At 36.0% G+C, this 20,308-nt stretch overlaps 1 protein-coding gene across 2 annotated transcripts in view; it reads left to right on the top strand.

The window, feature by feature from the left end:
- LOC136829740 (tRNA (32-2'-O)-methyltransferase regulator THADA-like) overlaps window positions 1–20,308 on the top strand; it is a 305,236-nt gene that overhangs the window by 276,236 nt on the left and 8,692 nt on the right. The window contains exons 1-14 of one of the 2 annotated variants that reach the window (XM_067088558.1): window positions 5,353–5,600; window positions 6,568–6,693; window positions 7,175–7,280; window positions 7,798–7,937; window positions 8,961–9,674; window positions 10,622–10,805; window positions 11,342–11,526; window positions 12,369–12,541; window positions 13,143–14,244; window positions 14,389–14,520; window positions 14,683–14,833; window positions 15,744–15,973; window positions 16,682–16,894; window positions 18,438–18,605. In XM_067088558.1, the coding sequence (XP_066944659.1) occupies window positions 6,607–6,693; window positions 7,175–7,280; window positions 7,798–7,937; window positions 8,961–9,674; window positions 10,622–10,805; window positions 11,342–11,526; window positions 12,369–12,541; window positions 13,143–14,244; window positions 14,389–14,520; window positions 14,683–14,833; window positions 15,744–15,973; window positions 16,682–16,894; window positions 18,438–18,605 (3,585 nt within the window). In that variant the 5' untranslated portion in view covers window positions 5,353–5,600; window positions 6,568–6,606. Of the gene's footprint in view, window positions 1–5,352; window positions 5,601–6,567; window positions 6,694–7,174; window positions 7,281–7,797; window positions 7,938–8,960; window positions 9,675–10,621; window positions 10,806–11,341; window positions 11,527–12,368; window positions 12,542–13,142; window positions 14,245–14,388; window positions 14,521–14,682; window positions 14,834–15,743; window positions 15,974–16,681; window positions 16,895–18,437; window positions 18,606–20,308 lie in introns of those variants that run through there. The other variant, XM_067088559.1, reaches the window with a different exon arrangement.

The following is a 20,308-nucleotide window of genomic DNA, read 5'->3' as shown; positions in this document are numbered from 1 at the left end:
GTGGGTTGCATCTAGGCTGGAGAGAAAGAGAGGAGAAGGAGTACAAAACGCAAGATCCAAGTGTTCATTACCTCGACGAGGTAATCCTCGCTCCACTGGAATGAAACTATTCATGAGAGTCTCTCGGAGCCCCGAGTTCGATCCGAAAGTGGTTAAAAGCGATTTAGCCATGATTGAAAAAAGTGCCTTCATTGACTTTGATTACCTAGATGTAATTCGACTTTTGTGGCTTTCAGCCGAGAGATAGAGAGAGAGAGAGAGAGAGAGCATAGTAGCATATTTTAGTAATCAGTATTCAGTCAGATATAGAGTATCATATCATAGTTAATATGTTAGTCTTCATAACCACTTTTTACATTTAGAGGCCACCTATTGGCGTGGGCCCGTTCTACCATAAAGCCAACTTAATCTAAACCAGCCTGCTCTCTCTCTCTCTCTCTCTCTCTCTCTCTCTCTCTCTCTCTCTCTCTCTCTCTCTCTATATATATATATATATATATATATATATATATATATATATATATATATATATATATATATATATATATATATATATAATGTAACGCTCTTGCAGTCGTCATTTTAAAAATGTTAAAATAAATATAGTTGAAACACAAAGGAAAGAAGGCGCTCTCGTTGAGTGACAGAACATTAATTGTCATACCCTTGTCTGACCTACCTCGCACTTAATCTTTTCTGTTTGTATAAAATAATCCTTTCAGATAGTACTACCACTACCCTCTATATCCTGTTAACAGATAAATCCTCAAGAGAGAGAGAGATAATATCACGTGCCAATGTTTCCATCAACCCCACGTAGATGCCCTGAGGTCATAACGACACTTCAGAGCAGTGCCTCGTCTACGGGGATGTACCCAGTGATCTGAACAGTCACCCACTCGGATCTACTATAGAACTGCCCGCCTGAATATTAAAATTCAACCAAAGAACGTCCTGTTCTCCTGAGGCCCAGAGGAATGAACATGCGGTGGGAACATCAGGTGAACATCAGTTGTTGGTCTGAAGTTAAGTATATCTAGTTTAACCAGACCACTGAGCAGATTAACAGCCCGAAGGATTAGATTTATCTTACGTGGCTAAGAACCAACTGGTTACCTAGCAATGGGACCTACAGCTTATTGTGGGTTCCGAACCACATTATGACGAGAAATGAATTTCTATCGCCAGAAACAAATTCCTCTAATTTTTCATTGGCCGGCCAGACAGTCGAACGCTGGGCCAACAGCGTGCTGGCCGAGAGCTTTACCCACCCCACCAATGAAGAACTTGTTGGCCTGAAAGTACTACAAGAAGACTTCCAAACTTCAGGGGAGAACCACATGAAGGAGATGTGAGCTTAGTCCAGTACAATAGACTTCAGCATTTCAAGACTGACCCTCTTCCAAAGACGCGAAGCAGCCAGGTTTGGGTTCCGACGAGATTCCATGAATCTAGTCTTGATCCCATGCAATCACCTCCTGTTGAAAAAAGTTAAGTATACCTTAGTTTTACCAGACCACTGAGCTGATTAACAGCTCTCCTAGAGAGGGCTGGCCCGAAGTATTAGACTTATTTTATGTGGCTAAGAACCAGTTGGTTACTTAGCAACTGAACCTACAGCTTATTGTGGACTCCGAACCACATTATAGCGAGAAATGAATTTCTATCACCAGAAAAATTCCTCTAACTCTTCATCAGCCGGCCGGGGAATTGAACTCCGGCCCATCGAGTGACAGTCCGCAGCTCTACCGACTTACCCAACAAAGAACCTGCTGTTGAGAAGTCTACGCTACGATATCAGCAAAATGAATAATACCTTTGCACACGAGAGCCAAAGTTAAGTGCTTAACTGGGTTTGGGCGAAATGGTTAATGAATAAGATTCTAATAAAGAATATTAAAAAAATGTTTAAACACGCTTTTATTAAAATGCACTAAAAAGTAAACAAATAATTTTTTTTGAGAGACACCAGGATTTTCTTACATTTAATTGTGTCTACAAAAATAAAAGCGTGGACACCAAACATGGAAGGAAATGTTACAAGAAAATAAATATATATTTTTTTTTTTCTTGTGGCATTTCCTTCCATGTTTGGCGCCCATTCTTTTATTTTTGTAATGATTAATTGTAAGAAAATCCTGATGTCTCTAAAAAAATTATTTTTTTACTTTTTTACTGGATTTTTATAAAAGCGTGTTTTAAAATATTTTATTTATTTTTAGTTTATACTTTTTAGTTTTGACAGAAATTGTAACTGATTTATGATTGTAACTAAAAAAAGATTGAACGTGATATCCTGTCAAGCCAAAGGAGGTTTGAAAAATCCGAAGATTTTCATGCAAATCCTGAGATACTGGGAGAGGTCACTGTAGGGTCACTAGAGGTCACTGCTGACCTACCGAGCATGAAAGGTTGTATTGTCACCAGTATTGAGTAACTATGCAAAATTTGAAGGCCATCGGACGGAGGAAACAGGTCGAAAATTGAGTTACAAGATTTGACCCAGACAAACAAACAGGCAAAAAAGCAAGCTAAATAAAAGCATATAAAAAAGTGTGTTGTTGGTTCAGCAAGTAGAAGTAAAAATTTAATCTACTGAAAGTAGTCAGGTATGAAAATTGTAATGTCTCGTGTAGGCTTGAGAATGTTGTTTTGAGGAAACTACGAAACGCTTCGTTAAAGTGCGGTAATTCTTTACTTACGCTCTTCCTTTCCTGCTAAGTAACGTAAAGTACTAAAGTTATGTTGCATTTTTAGCATAACAGAAATCAGTTCTGTTCTGGAGAAACATTACTGGGATCCTTCCTTATCGATTCCAAAACAAAATACAGCAGTTTAAAGTATCAGAGTGATTTTCTCACCTATTTATAACCGAGTGTAATAACACTCTTTGCCATGTTTAGCAGTTCATTTAAAAAACAGTCTTGTTAAGTACTCGTAAGAGAAGTGTCAATATGCTTAAACTTTGGAAGAGCAGAATTTGTGTGTTAGCAAAGTCAGCGAAATCTGTCTTCGTCTAAGCTTAACTACGTCTCTGTTTGAATGACTGAAAATATTGCATCAGTAAAATTCCTGAGGGCATTTTCTTTTATTGCATCGTATTGCTGAGAGTAACCACTTATTGGATAAACATATGTTTGTGCACTGCCCCTTGTTAAGTAAATCGCTCATTCTCAGAATTCTTATTGCCGTGTTGTTTCCAGTATAATTGTCGTTGCGTATTGTGCAGAATTGTGGTGAGATGTAAAAAGTTAAACTCTCCACTAAATCTTTGATTTAGAGTGCCTCATTGTGAAGTGAAAGAGCTTTATAAATCACATTAATTTCCGTGAATTTAAACAAGTGATTTTAATAATATTGCTGAGGTTAAAGATTGTGCCTGAAGTGAGTGGTTGCGTTTTATACTGACATGATCTCTGGATATACATGAGTTAAGACTAGAATTGAAGCTCCAGTTAATAAAGTTAGGGTTCCTGTGTTAAAGCAGAATTGTAATTGGTTATTGCAAGTTAAAGTTTGACTTGAAGACGTGTAGAGGAAAGTAATCACTCTTAAGGGTAACGTAACATAAAGTTCTCTTGTGTTAAAGTAACCCCTGCTATTATTGAAGTCTTTTGTGAAAGAGATTGCATTTTTGGAATTAACATAAAATCACCGTGATGTGGTACTCAACCGAAATTAACTGGAATTCTTGTCTTGTCCTCCATATTTTAGAGAGAGAGAGAGAGATATTATGAAGTCTTATCGGAGGTCCATTCTCTATTTCACTTGTCTGATAAGTCAGCTCCTATGAGCGACTTAAAGTGACCCAAGATTCAATCAGTTTAAATGAGACTGAAGTAAATTAGCCACAGCCAATTGCTGTGTACGAGTGTGCTGATTTTGTTCTCGAAATTAATTTATTTTGTCTTTTTCTTATACATTTGCGTGTTGTTCGTGTGTAGCATTTCGCAGTGAATCGTAATTTGTCAGTATAATTCATACTTATCGTCGCTTTCTCTTTGTGTACATTTCTTGTTGTATTATTGTATTTTGTTACCATGATTGAATTCATTACCAGTGTCAATCTTACGTCAGTGAAGTTGTAAACCTAGTGATACAATTCAAAGCCTTTGGTCGATCCTGAAGTAATACGTAGTCCTTTGTGAAGTTCCAAATCATGAAAGAAATAGAGCAATTATTATTAGGATATATTATAATTTTTCCCTCCTATCTCAGTGGAGAAAATGAAACAACTTGGAATCTAAGGGAATAGATACTCACCCTTCAGACGTCTGTTAAAGGTTTTATATACAGAGAAGAATAAATCGGGGTTTGTGCAGTGTTGTTGTGTCTGGGAGTATTGTGGAGCCCATTGCAGGCACACTACAGTTATTTTTGAAAGGAGTAAATCTTAATTAACGAGAGTCAGGGGAGATGCAGTCTCTCACAAAGAAAAGAGCAGAGGTTAGAGAGAGAGAGACAGAGATGCTCCCTGTAGACATTCTCCACCGGAGAGAGAGAGAAATGCTCCCTGTAGACATTCTCCGCCGAGAGAGAGAGAGAGAGAGAGAGAGAGAGAGAGAGAGAGAGAGAGAGAGAGAGAGAGAGAGTAAAGAGATAGCTTAGACCAGACCACTGAGCTGATTAACAGCTCTCCTAGGGCTTGAAGGATTACACTTATTTTACGTGGCCAAGAACCAATTGGTTACTTAGCAACGGGACCTACAGCCATTGTGGCCGAACCACATTATAGCAAGAAATGAATTTCTATCACCAGAAATAAATTCCTCTAACTCTTCATCAGCCGGCGGCGGAATCGAACTCCGGCCCATCGAATGACGGTCTGAAGCTCAACCAACTCGGCCAACAAAGGGCAGAGAGAGAGAGAGAGAGAGAGAGAGAGAGATAATCCCTGTAGACATTCTCCACCGACTTGAGTAGCAGTCCAGGCCAACAAACAAAGAATAAAAATCTTCCTGCATTAGACTGCACCATCATGTAACTATATATATATATATATATATATATATATATATATATATATATATATATATATATATATATATATATAATTTGTAATGCTAGGAACAAAATCATCATTTTGAATTTAAGTTCTCGAAGCCTAACGTTTCCAGGAACGTTAATTTGACTCAGAGGAACAGAAACCACCCGAAGTACTTGTGAATGATAAAAAAAACTGGAAAAACATTGAAGAGTTTATAACAAACTTTCAATCATAGATATAGATTATCGGATTTTAATGGGAAAAAATTACATTTAGATCAAAAAGTCGGTTTAGAAAGGAGAAAACGAATGTGAGAAAGTACGTAGGAGGTGCCGTTGCATAGGTAAGTACCTGTGGATATGAACGGGGTAGCTCGTGTCCTGTCATTTTTGTCAACATTGTGCTGGAAATCTTGGAAACTTGTCAGAACAGAACTGACGTTTTGTCGAAAAGAACCCCCACCGTTCTGCTTGCCATCTTCTCGAATAAAGGACCGGCACTGACGAGATTATATAATCCTAGGGTAAAGGAGAAACGGCAAGGAACGTTGAAGAGGGACTCCACCATCAGTTGCGGCTTCTAGTGACCTGAAGGGTTGCCTGTCAAACTTGGTGTAAGGTTTACGTCTGTATTTATTTCATTTTTTCCATAGTGGAAATTACGCTAGCTTACAGTTCATTATGCTTCTGTTATTCTTTTATGGTTCCAAGGTAAGCTACGCTACGTGATTGAAAGTGATGTTGCTAATATACTTGATATTCTAGTTTATGAAAGAAGGTCAATTTGTAATGATAACTGTGATCCTGATACTTTGAAAGACTGTTCGTGGTAATCTTATGTTAAGGCAGGTGTATATGACATGTGACAGATATCACATTGACATGTATTTATTGCCTCAGATGGTTATCTTGAGAAGGACTGCAATTTTGCAACATGTTAGAGTTTGTGATAATTGTGCTAATAAGTTATAATGTTAGAGGTTGTGATAATTGTGCTAATAAGTATAAAACAAATTTATGTGCTTTGAATTTTGTCAAGATCCTGAACGTAGGCTAGAGTTAGGCTATTAGAGGCCTGAGCCAGTCTGAATTATTAGTTTACCAGGCATTATTCACAACTTGGAGCCTATCTGGGGCAATTATGTTATGTAGGATGTAGGAAGTTCACCAGAAAGGAAGGAACTTCATTCAACAAGTCAGTACCTTACCTAACATTTATCTTACTTTGATCACATTTGTGCAAACTGTATTTAATTATTTTCAGCAGGGGTTAATGCCCCAAACCCCCTTTAGTGCATGCACCCAGGGAATGCATATTGCTCTTAACATGATGGCTATTACTTGATGCTCGTGAAATTAACATTATAGTTGTTGAAAATTGCTACATTGGCTGCTTTGTGATGTATGATGTAATACCTGTCCACCTACCTGCTTACAGTTTTAATTTCATGGAAAATATGAACTGGTATAGCCTACATTGTGAATAGCAGGGTATAGGTTTCTCACCCTAATTTTATACTGGAGAAAATTGAAGCTTACCAGTGCTTGTTTTTAGTTAATTTCTTTTTTTTTCTCTTGCAGATTATTGGTATGAAATACTGTAGTTCTTGACCAAATTTGATGAAGATGGAGGAAGGTGTTTCAGTGATATTGGATCAGTTGTTTTCTAAGTCAGTTGATCAGAGAACCATAAGGAATTTGAAGAAGGTAAGTTCACATATGATCATGGACATTGTGTAAAAAGAATGTTGTATGCAAAGACTTGGCCAATATTATTTTATGCAAGACTTTCATAAAGTTTTTTCTGTTTTTTTTTTTTCTATACTGCATCTGGTGGCTTCCTTAATGGATGATGAACATTGATATAACTTAATTTTATTTTTTAAATAACTTCATAAGAGTAACTGCAGGGATACCTTTTATTGCAAACAAATTTTGATTAATTTGTCTCAAGTTAGCTCATGTATCCTACAACTGACTCACCATTATACTGTATGTACCATGAGGTATTCAAAGTATACCTCATGGTATATGCAGACTTTACAATTCACACTTATTGACTCTTCAGTGTTTGTTTCAGATTGATAGTATCAGAACATGAACATTTTTCTCACTTACAGGAGACCAGTAGAGATTATGATGTACTCTAGGTTTAGTGTCCTTTTTTTTTATTTCTTTCTCTTTACAGACCATAGACGACCTTCAGCCACCTGCTCTTTCATTGCTGGTATCAGAAGTAGTCCAAAAGCTTGGTCAGTGTTTGAGGGATGATTCTGTTGCTGCTCTGTCTTATGGTAAGGTTCTGCATTTGTATTGGTGGTACAATTATAGTCTCAGAAAAGGCATCTCTTGTTGATGGTTACATCGATTTGAAGATAAGATTATTGTACCAGCAAAAAATTTGAAACGTTTAAGAGGAAATCAAAGAAGTATGAGAATTGACTGACGTTTAGAAAGAAGATTCAGATGTAACCATGCAACCATGTATTTTATGAAGACAGACAAGACAAATTTTATGTTTTTCATCAGCTTCCATTGCAAGGTTGATCCTTGTTGGGAAAACTTATAAAAGAATGGAATGCAATTTCAACTTATATTGAATAAATAAAATGAGTGTTGTGCTGAAATAATTTAAAGGAAAGGTACTGGCATTTGCAGCATCCAGTTCAAAAGCTGCTGAGAGATAACATTTTTGTGGCAATATCTTGTAATTTTATGTTTACACTGTACTGTACTGTATTTTCTTTTTACCAGTTGTCTCATCATTGATATTGGGTCTTTGATTTTTAATTGTAGGTATTCCCTTTACAGTTTGTTTGTTCTCCAGTGGATGCCAGTTGTTGCAGCAGTGTGTAACAGACTGTTTGCCTGATATTATAAATTCCTGCATCAGTGGAATGCAGCCTGATGTGATGAAGAATGACACATCTAGATACCATATATCCTCAAAGGTAAGGTGCAGTGTTTTAGTAAGAAAGGAATATTCTAGTTTATCAAAAGACAAAAGGACAGGAATGCTTTTGTTTTTAAGCACTTCTTTTGGAAAGCATTTCTCCCCTTAGGCAAGTTTTTTTCTTTTTTGTGAAGTACAAAGTTGCAAGCCTTTGCACATGAAGAAATTCTCAAAAGACGAGATGTATTTTTTCATCCAGCATGAAGATTGTAAGCAGGAAACATAGAATTCTTATGAATTCCCCTCTAATTCAACAAGAACATTTAGTACAGTGTTAAGCTGTAAAATTCTCTTCCTGCTGCTGTTTTTCATGAATTTCATCATTCTTTCTGTATGAGACAGGTCTTCTGCTTTCTTACTGGTTAAGCTCTACCCGTACGCCTTCCTTATTACTCTTTTGGCTTTGGCTAAGAAAGGGAATAGGGTTCCCTACTCAGTCAGCCTGTGCCACAGCCTCATATTTGACTTTCCTATGAGACTAGACTTCTATCCTGAATCTGTTAAATATTAAAATACATAGTTTTAGTTATTCTTTGTGATGCATCCAAATTATTCATTGTTATACAGCATAAATAAAGTTGTATTCCTTTCATCTATTGTGTTCATTTTTTTTTTTCTCACGAGGAAATTTGATTTTGTGGAGGTATGACACAAGTTCTTGGCATTTTAGTTTATTCCATAAAACAATGGTAATTTAAATGATTGATTAGTTAAAGTTATATATTTTCAGACCTCCCAACAGTTACTTACTAGTCAGGGCAGATTTGTTTGCTTTTAAATTTACAATATTCTTGATATACTTCATATCATAATTTCAGGTTTTACTTACAAAATTTACACTGTTTTCCATTTGCACTGTAGAGCATTCAATTTGCATCTTATCAGTAAATTGTTACATTGGATTTTCATTGTGAAATATATTTGTTATTATTACTTTAATTATTACTTTAATATTTTTTAAAGATATATACTGTCTGTAGTAATACTGAATTTTTTTTAACCCCCCCCCTCTGTTTTTCAGGCAGTCTATGGAGTTTTGCAAATTGTTTCGTCAAAATGTGATGCCCCCTCTGAAAACTATCCTCCAAGCCTTCTACATCAGTTATTGGAATTGCTTGTTTTTGCTGTTGCAGATGAAAATCTGCCATCAGATTGTGCTTTGATTATAGGCACTTCATTATGCTTGGCTTTTACTACACTAGTGAAAGATGATAGACCTAGAAAATTTTATCACCTTCTTAAGGTCATAGAAAGTTACGACAGGCACCATGATAAAGAAATGGCAAGAGCTTCTCTTGCAAAACTGCATATTTTATGGGATGACGAGATATGTTTGAGCGTTGATGATTTTAGAGTATCTTTCCCAATAGTAATAACTGTCCATGGACTTTTGAATTGTGGTGTTTATTGGCTCTATTCCATTGAAAACTGCAGAAAGCAAGCATTGACACATGAGTTGCTAAATGAAAATGTGGAAGGTTGTTGTAAGTGCAGCTCTGAAGAATGTGCTTGTGACAGCAGAACTGGAAGTCACTGTGTCAGAATATGTGAGAATGAAGAGCCTTTATTAAAGGAACACACACGTTCTGAAGCACCGCCCAGTATGAAATGCAATAAAGGCACCATGAAAGGTGACAAAGACTGTGAAAGTGCAAATGTTTTCTTATATGGTCTGGGCTCACTCATTAACAAAATTTGCAGAGCTCCTTCATCATATTCATTTCAAGCATTTCAGGTGAGTAATTACGGATCAGAAAGTATTTCCTGCACCTTTCCTCTTTTGGGAGTACTGTTTATAGTTTGCTGGCATTAATGCTACATGAAGGCTACATAAACAAAGCTATCTAAAAATTGTTATGCCTCACACTGTAGGCAATACCCATAATTAAACTAGATCATGAAGTCAGGTTGCTACACTTAAGACTCACATGAAAGAGTAGTTCTTTAGTAAGGGGCAAAATCTGAAATTGAGAAATTGAAGTGTCCAATTTAGTAAGAAGACAGTGAATGGAAGGTTAAAAATACAGAAAATTACAGCGTGGGTCAAAAAGGACAGAAACTGAATGCTTTTGAAGCACTTTTGGCTTCCAGCTTGTACTGTATATCTGTATCTTTACCTTTCATCCATTCAGTATTACCAGCTCAGTAAGAATTAATATTTTGGGTTTGTTTAATTACACAAAATGTGAATTCTGACTCGGGTGTTGCTTAATTTAATTAACAGTCACTCACTACTTTTGATTTCTTCCCATTTGGTTGTTTTCTAGCTTCTTGCTCTAATTTATTTGTATTAAATAACAATTTACGTTATTTTTTTTTTGCTCATCCTTATGAATAAAAAATTTGACTTTGTGATCTGTTTAATGTTCACTTTTTATTCCAGTCAGTAATTTGCATTGAATAGATTGACCTATAACTATAGCATACTTTTTTGTTAATATAATTACAGTACCTTTCATTCTAAATTAAGCGATACTTGTGAATCTAATTTATGTTTTTGAAAAATTACCTCTTTTGATCGTAGTACTGTATATATAGTGTAATGAATTAAAGCTATGCCAATTCAGACTAAATGTTGTTTCAGGAAGTGGGCTTTAAGTAGTTCAGTGGAAAGCAAATTAATTCATGGCTTAAAGTGATACCAAGAGTCTTGTAAAGTATTTTATGTTACTACTTTTCCAGGTGCTTTTGTCTTGGCTGCAGAATGTAAGGAAGATGATTAGAATGTACAAAGAAGACTGTGGTCATCAAAAACTTCCTGATTTGTGTATATATCCATCAAAACTAGTACTTTTTGCATTTCACTCGGAAAACACCAGCAGCGTATTTCATCTTTTAAACTCCAACTGGGAAAGCCCTTCGAAAGGTAGGTCCCACAAGGACCCAGGCCTCACTCCTATAGATCTCATTTCTCTCTCTACTAGGAGATAGCCCCACTTTTTTTTAACAGTTGACATCTCAACCAGTTCATCCTTAAGCTGAAGTAGAGTCCATGTTTTCATAGGCAGTACTAAAGGTCATTGGCAGCATCTCATCAACCCACAGGTTTGTTGCTTTCTGCATTTTACTTTTCCTTAATCTCTTTAATCTTGTACCACATTGCTGTCCAGCTTTTTTAACTTTTACAACAATGAAGAGCAAGATCTTTGGTAATTATTAGTCAGTTAGCTTTTCAGGTAACAAATAAAAAGGCCAGAAAGGCAGTGGTTTTTATCAAAATAGGACAATTTCTTTTCAGTTTATATTTTCATGGTTCACATGATTTACAAGTATTTATGTAGCCATTGTAATTATTTGATCTTTGGCGATGTTCTGCAGGTTGATATGACTTATGTGTAAGTCAGTCTGTTTTGTAGAGCTCTCAGGGCATACAAGCTCATTCCACCTTCTCCCATTCGCCAGGTGTTTCCGATACAGTGTATAGTTGTATGACTGAGCTCTTGCATCTCCACGAGGAGGAATCTCCTGGCCAAGCCAAAACACTTTCCTTGCAGATGGTCTCCAACCTTGTCTGTGTAGATGCTTGGAACTTGAAGAGCACATATCCTCCCCTAGCTCTGGCCATGTCGTTTGTTGGAGCTGAAATGGTGAGTAGGCTGTATTTCTTGAATTAAAAAAAACAAGGGCTTAGGAGGTAAATCCCATTTTTAATACTTGGTGCTTAAAAATCAAAGTTGTATTGGTAAAATTTAGTTTAATTAAAAACAAGGTAAAGAAGTAAATTTCCTAATACAGATGCTATTTGTCTTGTGATTGTTGGTTGATAGTATTTTGACTGTACAGTACAATTGTACAATATCATGAAGCACACTTAAAATGGGGATAAAATGAATCTTACAATAAAAAAATAAAATATTTAAACCCAATGTTTGATGGTGATGCTCCTCACTTCAAAGGATGCCACCTTGTAATATCTTGTCGGTGAACTGGTCATGCATTTGACCCAAGGGTATTTGATACTTTACTAATTAACTGTGGATATATGAAATTAAAATATTTTTGTACCATATCGGAGATGGAAAATCTTATGTTAATTTATTTACTTTTCAGCTCTTGCTGTAAGTTATTTATAATAAATTTTTTAAATTTACCAAATTTAGTTCATTGATAGTACTGTTGTTATTTATTTTCTTATTTATAATTTTTACTAGTATTCAACCATACTTTCAATTTTTAGCAGACTTCGTAAATTGTGGAGCATTTTTATAGGGTAATTTTGAATGTCATTACTGTATATGGTTAGAATGTTGAAACATTTAAGGGCACTTCCACTGAGCAAAAGAAATATAACTGTTTAATATAAATCTGTTGTAGACTCAAGTTTGAATGTATGTTAAGACTTGTCTTTTGTAAAAAAAAAAAAAAAAAAAAATACAATACTGCCAGTTTAAAGAATTGTTTACTGTTTATTGTTTTACATCTTTTCTAGGTTCTTCAGAAATACCCCTCCATACCCGAGGGCCTTTATAAGTCTCTCATGGTAAATTATCTAGCCCCAGCTGGTGCAAATGTATACAAAATTATAGTAAAGGATGTGTCGTCTGCATTCTGGAGTAAATGCTTTATTGAAGTTATCATGAAGGCTCTGCAGAGCTCTGACAGGTAAGCTTTATGTAATCCTTTAGGCTTGTTGGAAAATTTCTTTAAAATCATGTGTTTGAGAGGTAGCCCATTGATTTAAAGGTCTTCTTACATTGGTTTGTAAAGTAGGAAGACTTATCTATTGTTTTATATCACATTTGTGCCAGCATATCTGCAGCAGAAAACTACTTAAATATGAAAAAGAAATATTCAGCTCCTGCAATAAGCTCAGTTGGATTATTAACTTTATAAAAAAACTAAGCTAAGCATATTATACAAAAACTAAGCAGACACATGCAATTCACTTTTTGAAAATGAGGATGAGTATTAAGGGCATGGGCCTATACGAGATGCACACAGTATCTTTATTCATTCTAGAAGTTGGTAATCTATATTAGATGTTTTCTAATTGTCATTTCTCATATAACAGTTGAAACAGAATTAGTTGCAGATATCATCATTACTTTAGTAAGTTGTTTTAATGTATCTGTGTACTGTATATATAAATTGTACAAAGCCCATGACTAATAAATTTAAAAGACCCTCAAGTTCAACACACAGTTATCTCCTTTTTGTGGTTAAAAACAAATTAATGAATATTGAAGTAATTTTGATGTTTCAGGGTCACAAGACAAAATGTACTGACATTGTGGCTACCCATAACGATCCGACAGTATCCAGATGTATGTATCACTTTGCTTGACAAATGTGTTCAGTCATCTTCAGAGGGCTGGCTTGCTAGAGTGGCAGTGCTCAAAGTAGCAAGAAGTTGTGGTAGCATGGACATTGAGGAGAATATGGAGTTGTGCATCTCAACAAAAGAAGAAAATGAAGAAACACTCTTAGAAGACATGTCAAATGAAGGAAAGAAATGCGATGTAGAATCAAAGCCATTTTCACTGGTTGTCCGACATGCCATCAATCACATTGATGAAATGGTTCGAAGTGAAGCCTTGGCTTTTCTTTGCCATACAAAGAAGGCCTCACAGCCAGTCACGCATTTTGAATCTAAGTTGTTGAAGGAGTTCTTCTCCTTGAATGTTAATGTCGATTCTGCTCCTTTCAGACAAAATGTGATCAGATGTTACAAAGCTTTGGTTGTGAGATTGAGAGATTCATGTGCTGCTGTGCTTAAAGCCCCTCCATACAAAAATTTGCTAAGCAAGGAGAAGTTTGCTGACCATGATTTTAAAAATCTCCCTGTCAACTCTACTTTGTATATCAATGGTGAACTGCTTTTATGGTTTCTCTCCAAGTTTCATTCAAACTTCCTGCCTGGTAGTAACTATCAGCGTAGAATATTGTCTCTTCAATTGTATAAGGAAACTTTACTGGCATTTTTTGAAGCAGATAGTGGGTCAGCATTTACTGTGAGTCAAAGATTCACATCTGTTTGCTCATTTGTGAATTCACTTTCCAAAATTGTTCAGTCAAACATGAATGATGCTTCAAAAAGTGTGATTGACTTGGCTTTACCCTGGACATATGAGTCACTTCTCTTGTGTTCTCTTGATGAAATGGATGACATTAGAGATGAAGTTGAAAATATTTTTAGAATTCTGGAATATTCGAAGATGAAGCCTCAAGAGGAGGAAGTTGGGAGGTGGCTACTCCTGGGACTGTCCTTATGCAACTCTCCCAAGACAAGTGATGTTGAAAGTGGAGCAAGCATTGTCAAAATCATATCAAGTCACCACAATCTGGATATTCCTTCCTTTTTAGAGGTGTGTTCCTTTTTATATTGAAATGTTAATTTAGGTCTTGTATTAAAATTATGCATCATTACCAACGTTTTCCCTCGTGTTGTATTTTTGTATTTGTTAATATTATAAGGAAAATTTCTTTAATCATCAAATTTTCCACTACAGGAATATGGTGGTTTTAAAAAATCTGGAAGCAGTCTTTCATTCTTGTATGATCGAGTCGAAGCCCAGTTTAGAGGTGCTCAGAGAAATATATTGACAGCAGCGAGAGAGGCCCCTATTCATGGAAGCTTACTGGTATGCATGTGTGTACTGGAGTAGCTTGAAATACAGTATAATTAGCTGATTCATTTTTCCTGAGTAGCATGAAATGTTATACTGTAATTGAATGATTCTGATCTTAAAAATATTGGCATAAATACCCTCACTTTTATATAATGAAATTCATACTTATTTCAGGCATTAGGACGTTATTTGTGTGAGGCTGATGGCAGGATTGCAGAGTCATCCGAATATTTACAAAAGCTCCTGAAAAGGTTGCTGGAACTTATGGTAGAAATGATAGAGTTTATGCTTTCTATTTTAGCCATTTCTTCCAAGAATGGATCAGGTAAGGAGCCATTTAATACGCAGTACAGTAGTTCTGAGCATTGTTAACCTTCTGAGATTCCAGTGATCTCACATCACCATCCTGTTTTTAATACTTTGGCTTAGTGGTCTCATTAAACTAATTTACAGTAATAATAATAATAGTACTTAGTAGTAGTAATAATGATAATTATAATTCATCTCTCGTGAGCCATAAGTGTAAAAGGATGGTGAATGATTTCAAAGTACATTTAGATGGCCTGGTTCTTAGTGAAAGTGAAAATAGTACTTATCCACATTACATCACCTTTACATAGATCCTTGATGGTTTCTCCTTGAGACCAACAAAGTGATAGCTTCAAGTAAGGCAAAGCTTTTTGAATTCTGATGCAGTTGTTTTCCTACAGAGAAAATTTATCTTTTTGTAATTTTAAAAGCAAATATTTTCTCATTCCCAAAGGTTATATAGCAACATTCCACAATCTTCAGGCTCTTGTAAATTGAGGCAGTCACAGCTATATTTCTTAAGCTCCACTTTTTAATTCTATACAGCCTTGGATAATTAAAGGCACTACATTGCCCATCATATCAATCTTTGCGTTTAGAAATATTCAGAAGTACCTGTTCAGTTCTGCATTGTTAGTCTTGTGAATCGTATCACAGCAGTTCTTACAGTGAATTTGAGAGAGAGTAATGTTGCAAAATTGACCCAATTGTTAATCAAATACCTTGTAAAATGTTTACTTTAGCCCTATAGTTCTTGAGGAAATGGGAAAAACTGAAAAATTTAAAATGTAATAATTTCTGGCACATAAGACAAGAAAAAGGGTAAATAGAAGAGATAAACATGGTCAATATAAAATAGGATGGGCAGTAGACATGTAGCTTTGTATATTTTGTGGGGTGAGACTATATTTCCTGAAACCTTTCAGCCATTGCTCCTTCTTTTGCGGAGATGGGGGAATCTATCGAGATGATGATAAGGAGATGTGAGAATAACACAGAAGGAGCAGTACAAGAGGCTACTGAAGAAACCAAAGCAGCAGGATCTGAACTTTTGCCAGATTCGTCGGGCGAGGATGGCGATGAGACGTACGAATCAGAGACAGCGATCTCAAGTGATCATGCCTTAATATTAGCCTGTTGTTGGCAGACTATGAAAGTAAGAATATTTAAACTTACTTTGGACTGAACTATATGAAAGTAAGAATATTTAAACTTTCTTTGGACTGAACTATAGCAGTTTATGTTTAGCAATTTTTAGACAAGTATGGCTATTTATTTGTTGCAGTCAGCTGCTATTTATTTGATGCAGATCCTTGCATTGATTTATTCTGCATTTGGGGGATCTGTAAATAGATATTTTCTACATTCAACCATTTCCTCTAACAGTGGATGGTTTCAGAGAAGAATCCATGTCACCTTTTCATTCATACTTTAAGCGCTGAATCATGGATGAATTTTTTTTATCATTTTCTCCTTTTTTTTTTATTTGCAAAGAATCACCATTAATTTCATATATAGTAACTCTCCTTTGAATAACAGTTCTTATTGTCAAGGGTTGAATTGGTTTTTAATGTCAAACCATTTTTTTTTTCTATTAGGAACTGTGATACTGTATTTTTCTTGACCTCTGTATTTCTTTCATGCAATTACTGTATGTTCAGATGAAATAAAAGACCTAGATATTTCATTCATGCAGCCAGTGGTTTGCATGTAGGAAGTAAACACTTGGAAATTTTTAGTGTTTTTTTGTGGTTAGCTAATACATAGTAAGTTCAAATATTTTTTCTAAGTTTACATCTCATAATTTCATGACATTAAATGCTATATCTTGGTCTTTTCTGTTAATGGATGAATTATTAAATAGGTATGTTGCTTAGTGTCAAGTAACTGCACATCCCGATGGACAGAATTGCTTACTGAAGACCAAATTGAGATGATATTGCGTTCGATCATTATCCGTGTGCTGACCGGGACACGTCACAAAGGAGCCATGGAAGCTGCAAGAACATGTTACAGTCAGTTGTGTGTGTTGCTTCTCAGTCCAAACTCCAAATTATGCCATTTGATATACAGACAGGTATAGTATATTTGAGCTCTATATTGATTTTGTTGATTTTTTGTGGGGAAAGTAGTTTCAGTTGTAAAAAATTTAAAATTAGGCCACTTAATATACAGACAGGTATAGGATTTCTGAGCTTTATATTGATTCTCCTTGATTTTTTTTCATGGGGAAAGTAGTAATTTCAGTTGTAAAAAACTCCAAATTAGGCCACTTGATGTACAGGTACATATAATAATTTTGAGCTTTAGATTGATTCTCATTATTATATTCATATGAAAAATGGCAGTCCCAGTTGTAAAAAAAAACATTTACATTATTGTAAAACACATTTCTCTACAGATAGTTATATATAAATAGCTATAATCTGTGCAAATGTTTTCTCAGACATACTAACTTGATAGAACTTGAAAGCTGAAGGACCATATTGTGCAGCCCAGATGATGTTCCAGCATACTGGAAGACATTTCATTTAATTCCTGTGCCAGTGTGTGGTAGGGAGGAGGGTACCATAACTTTATGATTAATGGATATTTATGAAATCATGTTTTATTGTAGAAACAATTTGTCCTTAAGTGGCCCAAATCACCACTTAAGAAGCATTCAAGGAGAAAACCACAATGTAAGAAAGTTATCCACTTTCTAGAAGGTCTGGATGAAGAGCAATAGTTGTACAATGGGAGTATCCTTAATGTAATGGATTTGTAAGGGAAGTTGTCAGTCCCAAAGACATGGCTCGCACCATTATACATGACATGGCTACAGGTACTCCTGGGAAACACTAACTACTTGTGTGTGCCAGATACAAGAGAGATGGTCTAGATGAAGATGATTGACCCATTTCCCTCCCGTCAGTGTAATGACCTGCCATGACAACTGGTCCCTACAAACTACAGTAATGGGTAATGTCTTGCAACTAGTCGTGCAAAGGTGTCGTGACAGTGCCAATAGTCAGGTCTAAAGATGGCAGAGCTGCAGGTTGAACTTGAAAGCTTGGGAAGAAGGGAGAGCTCTGGCCTCATTGGCTCAGATTTTGAGTTGAGAAGTCTCCCTGAGAAATGTTCACACAGAGTCCCCAAAATAACTTGTCAGAGCCAAACTGAAGTTTAAATTTTTGAGACTGGGAGATGATTGCCACCAATATGTAGGAAAAGTCATATAAGATGAGGTAATCCCCCCCCAGAAGTGATTTAAAGCTTATGTAAGTCTGTGGTAAATTAGCTTTTGAGAACATTTTCAGTATGTTGACTTCTTAGTTTCCCAATACAGTACAGTACTTGGTGAATGTAGGGGTACTCTTATATGAGGACAGCATCTTACGACTGTGAAGTTTAACTACATGCACTAATATTATTACTCTCAATCACTATGAACAGTGTATGGCTGTAGAATTAATGTGCCTATTTCCTAAATTTTGAAGTTAGTCATACAAGCTCTCATTGTGTTTCCTGTAGCAATATGTTAGGGACCAGTGTTAAAGGACTGCTTGTGTATTTGTTTATTCCACTTTTGGCTAGTATAACAAAAAGAATTTTATGCATGTAGTATTCTGTTTTTGCAGATTGATGACATCTTGGATCATCTGAAAGCAGGAGCCCAGACTTCTGTTACTCGCCGAGCTGCTGGTATGGCCATGATGGTGCAAGTAGCATGTGGTGCTGTACCAAGAAATAACAGGGTGCTTATAGACTCGACAGTCATGAGACTGATGGATATCATTGAGACAGAGGTAAGATTTTGCCTTAGAGGTGAGTTATGTCAAGGTATTTATTTTGTGTTATGTATTAAAATAGATGGGGACATTACTGGGATAAGCTTTTTATTTCCGTACAAATTACTCACTTGTTTTTGTTTACTATAAAGCCTGGTTTAAAAGACAGTCAGAGCACTCGATAGCTTCTTAAATGAGTAAAGAAAAATGTTAGCAATTTGTCAGATGTCCTACTGTTAGAGGGAGTCTCCCATTCCCCACCAATCAAACGCATTCTGGTCTTTACTCTTGTCGAAGTAGGAATGTGTATAAATGCACTATTGACACCTTTTTTTTCACACACCAGTTCTCTTGAGGTTGATATTAATTTTGTTCTGATATTTTGACAAATTTTTCATGTATCAAAATATAGGAAGTTTGGTTTTTGAGTATTTCAAGATACTTGGTGGTATTTGAGTGTTCATGAAGCTTGTTAGTGAAGGTCCTCATTTTCGGTGGTCACCTTGGAAAGTACTCCCCTTTTACAAGGTCTGTTTCTGTGCCCAGTTTTCTCCTTCAGGCTTTTTTAGACAGGACCTCACAATTTTGTCAGATCCTCTCTTTTTAAAAAAAAGGGGGGGGGTACTGTCATTGTGTCTGCTATTAGGCAGAAAGTATTTTCTTAATACAAGCCTATTCAGGTTCAATTCTAAAGCTCATGATCTTAGACGGTGACCACTTACATTATTTTCATTACATGAATTTAGAGGACCTTACTAATGTTCAGGGTAGAATTCTCCTAGTTTTCAACGTCTCTATTTAAGTCTTTAATAGGATAAGAATGATGTTTATTTCTCTGTTATTATTTCACCGGCTGACACGGGACCCGATCCAGAAAAAGGATTTTAACAAAGGAAAAATCTATTTCTGGGGAGGGGCCCGATCACCCGGTGACCCACCCCTGTTTTTCATTCTCTCCCTCCCATGGTAAACATCATTCTAGTGGGGTGGGTGCTAACATGGAATGCGTCTAGTGTTGCCTTGTGTACAGTCCGCAAGTAGTGCATGGGCTTGTATCGGCACTCTCTCGTTGGGACTTTTGACATTGGGAATCTTTATAGGGCAGGGTCCCGTGATTATGACAATCTCACCTTTACCATATACGACTCCATTTCTTGGAGCTCGCTCTGGGGTAGTAACCCCAGCTTTACATTTAGCTTTTCTCTGGTATCTAGCAACAGAATTACCTAGAAATAAGTGCTGAATGGATTATTTCACCGGGTGACACGGCCCCTCCCAGAAATAGATTTTTCCTTTGTCAAAATCCTTTTTTTGCGTAATTTTTTGTGCATTGTATTATGTAATTTTTATGCAAGTATATTAGTATGGTCTCTTGTAGATGTGCTTTAGCCCTGTTGAATTCATCAAACATGGTTAGGTATTACACTTGTTTGCTTTTGTCAATTACACAGTAGAACATAGCCAGCTAGGCTTTGTGCCCAGATTGGTTTGTTTGATAGCTTGTGATGTAATAGTTATGATTTTGACCCACACTTCATTGAATATTTTGTAGCAACTTCTTGGTATCTAGGCATTGATGACCTTTGTTGGGTTGCTAGTTTATATTAGTTGGTCCCAGTCAGCCTTATATATAATATGGTATCATAATCAGTCTTTCTCTCTGCATCAAAGGTCCTTGATAAGTTTAGTCTCTCTCTCTCAAAAGCAGCCATCTAGACTTC

This window comes from Macrobrachium rosenbergii, chromosome 45 (genome assembly GCF_040412425.1).
Source record: "Macrobrachium rosenbergii isolate ZJJX-2024 chromosome 45, ASM4041242v1, whole genome shotgun sequence".
NCBI classification, from domain to species: Eukaryota; Metazoa; Arthropoda; class Malacostraca; order Decapoda; family Palaemonidae; genus Macrobrachium; species Macrobrachium rosenbergii.
This window is presented reverse-complemented; position numbering and strand designations above follow the sequence as displayed.